The sequence below is a fragment of the Triticum aestivum genome, chromosome 6D (genome assembly GCF_018294505.1).
Source record: "Triticum aestivum cultivar Chinese Spring chromosome 6D, IWGSC CS RefSeq v2.1, whole genome shotgun sequence".
Classification (NCBI taxonomy): domain Eukaryota; kingdom Viridiplantae; phylum Streptophyta; class Magnoliopsida; order Poales; family Poaceae; genus Triticum; species Triticum aestivum.
The window spans coordinates 129,676,477-129,679,533 of record NC_057811.1 but is presented as its reverse complement, the minus strand read 5'-3'; the positions used below and the strand labels follow the sequence as shown (position 1 = coordinate 129,679,533).

Sequence of the window (3,057 nt, the reverse complement as noted above, 5' to 3'; positions counted from 1 at the left end):
TGTGAAACTCTCTTCTTAATTGTGGCAAGTATTTTGCCACTTCTCAAAACCAACTCAAATACACACATATATCCCGTGGATAATTGGCATTCGTCAGACCTTATGTCCGTTATCCAACCATACAACTACAAGACATGCTGTGTGCAACGCAGCACATGCGAAAAAAATCAGCCACTCGTATAGTTGCTGACACAAACGCTTCACCGATCGTACGTGCATGCATGCAGCCGTACCATTATACTACTGCAGCTAGCGAGCACATGCATGCGCCGAACCAACAACAGCCGGTCCGTGCAATTGCAAAGCGCTACAAGCCAATGGGGGAGGCGGTGGCAGGGAAGTGAGCGACCTGGTGGCTGCAGCTAAGCTCCGGCGCCGGTCCCTGCGGCGGCGGCCTGGGGGCGCCGCCGCCGCCGGTGCACCCTGAGCCCCTCAGGAAGGCCTTGCAGAGCCCCGTCCAGAACTCGCGGTCCGGCTCGCCGCTCTCCGCCGTCCTCCGCGCGTCCTCGCCCACGCACCCGTCGATGGTGCTGTTGTTGACGAGGCGGTTGGTGAGGTTGAGTAGGATGTCGTTGGTGTACTCCGGGTGGCCCTGGATGCCGAGGGCGTTGTCGCCGACGGCGAACATCTCCACGCGCGTCTTGTTGGAGTAGGCCAGCACCTTACCACCGGGCGGTACCTCCCACACCTATATCAATCAAGCAAGCGCACCCATAATTGATTAAGACATTCAACCACATAAAGATAACTAAACTTACGAACATACTGGAGCAGGCTAGCTGCAGATATGCAACATCATAGGGTACTATATTTGCAAGTGACGTGGTTTATTAACGCGTCAAAAGTCAAATCCCAACGAGTTGGTGAAAAATATGATTAGATGACACAGCGGCCAACATCTACATGCATGCATGACAACTTTTAATTACGAAATAGCTCGACGAGCACCGTCAGTTGTCACGTGCAAGTGACATTTTGCCAAAATGTCAACTCTGCATTGGCATGGCTGGATATTTTCAAGAAAATAATTAAGTGTTTAAGCACCGAGGGCTACTACCTAATTAACAAATATATATGGAAAAGATACCTCATCTTGGTGAACCTCGATGATGGAGGCGCTCCGGGGTGGCTCCACGGGCAAGAACTCGAACGGCCATTCCAGATCGTCCACGAAGGTCACCTCCTTCACCCCGACGTCCCAGCCGCTGGGCGATCTCCCGATCCTCCCGCCCAGCGCGCGGCACAGGGCCTGGTGGCCGAAGCAGACGCCGAGGACGCGCTTCCCCATGGTGTGGACGGTCCGGAGGAGGAGGCAGAGGCGGCGGACCCAGCACGGGGCGCCGTCGCCGTGGGCGTCGTGCGGGCTGCCGCTCACCACGAAGCCGTCGTACAGGCCCAGATCCTCCGCTGCTGGGAACTCGCCGTCGATTACGCGGTAGCAGTCCCACGCCTCGTCGGGTTCGCCGGAGCGGAGGGCGCGGAAGAACACGTTCCGGTACCCGCCGTGCGCCTTCCTGGCGTAGTCCGAGTCGTTCACCGCCAGCAACAGCGCGTAACGCCTGCCCGCGCCCGCCGCCGCCACCGTCATCGGAGCGAGCTGTCGGAACTCGGAAGCAAGCGACGGAGCTATATAGCTAGCTCAGCTGGCACTGGCAAGATAACCGAGGCTACAAGTGTAGGTATACCTGCCACTGCCACTCTACCAGTGTGCTCTGTTGCGGTGCGAGCTATCTAAATCTTGCGGTGCTATTTATGGAGGCGGAAGACACGGTGTGGCTGAGCCACGAACGTGGAATTGGGTTGGCGTCGCGATCGCTTATGGAAAACGTGGTGGCGATGCCTCGTTATTGAATATTGTCAGACAGATGCTCGCCGTCGATCGAGATGGGCAACGGTCGAGCTAGCGAATCGACTCGAAAACCCATCATAGTAGCTACTACCTTCATCCTGGTTTATTAGTTCTCTTTATAATTTGTGTCAAATTTTAATCATAAATTTAACGAATAAAATGTTAATGCATGTCAATAAAAATAATATCGTTGAATCTATTTAAACATAGTTTTCAATGATATAATTTTTGGTGACATGCATTATTATTTTGTTAGTTAAATTCATGATTACAATTTGACATTAAATACGAAGAAGATCAATAAATTAGAACGGAGGTAGTAGCAAAGTGACCACTGGCCATTAGTTTAGTGCTAGTGGTAACTATGGGTGCGTAATCACGTCGACGTCGCGCGCGAGGCCGGCGCGTGTGATCGACACGGAAATGGCAAAACACGAGGCATATAGCTCGGTGGGACTCTGTAGCTTTGGCAGCTCCCCGCGGGAATCACTCAAGCAACATCAGTCAAGGGTCCACGCCTACACCCGATCGACGACTTCTTGGGCGATGGACATGATTGACGGTAGCGAGCAGAAGGAGGACCAAGTCTGTGTCATTTTTTGAAAGGTTTGTGTCATTTTATGTGGGGCTTGGGCTATGTGATCGGAACGAAAACGCAAGGAAGCATGGTGAACATGACCGCACGATGCAGCCAGTGAAGTGCACACTAGATGTGGCGATGGACCTGCCTTCGTCCGAAGAAGAGAATTGTATGAAGAAGGTGAAACTAAAGGTCAAGTAGAAGCCACCAGCTATGCAAGATAATAGGGGCTAGGGTTGTCTCGATCTTTTGATGAGATGATAGTTATCGATTTTTGTGAAGCCGACTTTGACGATCCACTACAACGTGCAATGGCGTTGCGCCTTAATAATCCCTAAACCAACTTCAAGAGGTTATTGATCACATGAAGAATGATCAACCTGGCCACGAAGGTCTAATCCATGCAACGAATCGGAGAACAAGTAAGAAGTAAGAATTATTGATGAAAGTCCGGTCTTGGACACAAACGAAATATGTGAAGTTGCAACTGTGGATAAGTTTTAACTAAACAACTAAATCTAAACAAGCCCTAATGGCTATATTTATGTGGGCAGTAAGAAGGATTTCGTCCACCACTACTGAGAAGTTGCTTATACATGAGCTCTCATCGGTGGCGGGCAGGGTGTGG

The 3,057-nt window shown here is 51.4% G+C and overlaps 1 protein-coding gene across 1 annotated transcript; it reads right to left on the bottom strand.

Moving 5' to 3' along the window:
- On the bottom strand, nt 1-1,710 carry LOC123141333 (gamma-glutamyl peptidase 5). Its single transcript, XM_044560508.1, has 2 exons — nt 1,088-1,710; nt 1-688 (listed from the first exon to the last, which is right to left on the bottom strand). The coding sequence occupies exons 1-2, from the start codon at nt 1,586-1,588 to the stop codon at nt 308-310; spliced, it is 882 nt and encodes a 293-aa protein (XP_044416443.1). The 5' UTR covers nt 1,589-1,710; the 3' UTR covers nt 1-307.
- Nucleotides 1,711-3,057: the final 1,347 nt, after the last annotated feature.

What these genes read in the sequence shown, in the direction of transcription:
- LOC123141333 (XM_044560508.1), bottom strand. Translation starts at nt 1,588, where the DNA reads ATGACGGTGGCGGCGGCGGGCGCGGGCAGGCGTTACGCGCTGTTGCTG. An exon ending in TCGAGGTTCACCAAGATGAG is followed by an intron (nt 689 to 1,087) that starts GTATCTTTTCCA and finishes TGATTGATATAG; the next exon opens with GTGTGGGAGGTACCGCCCGG.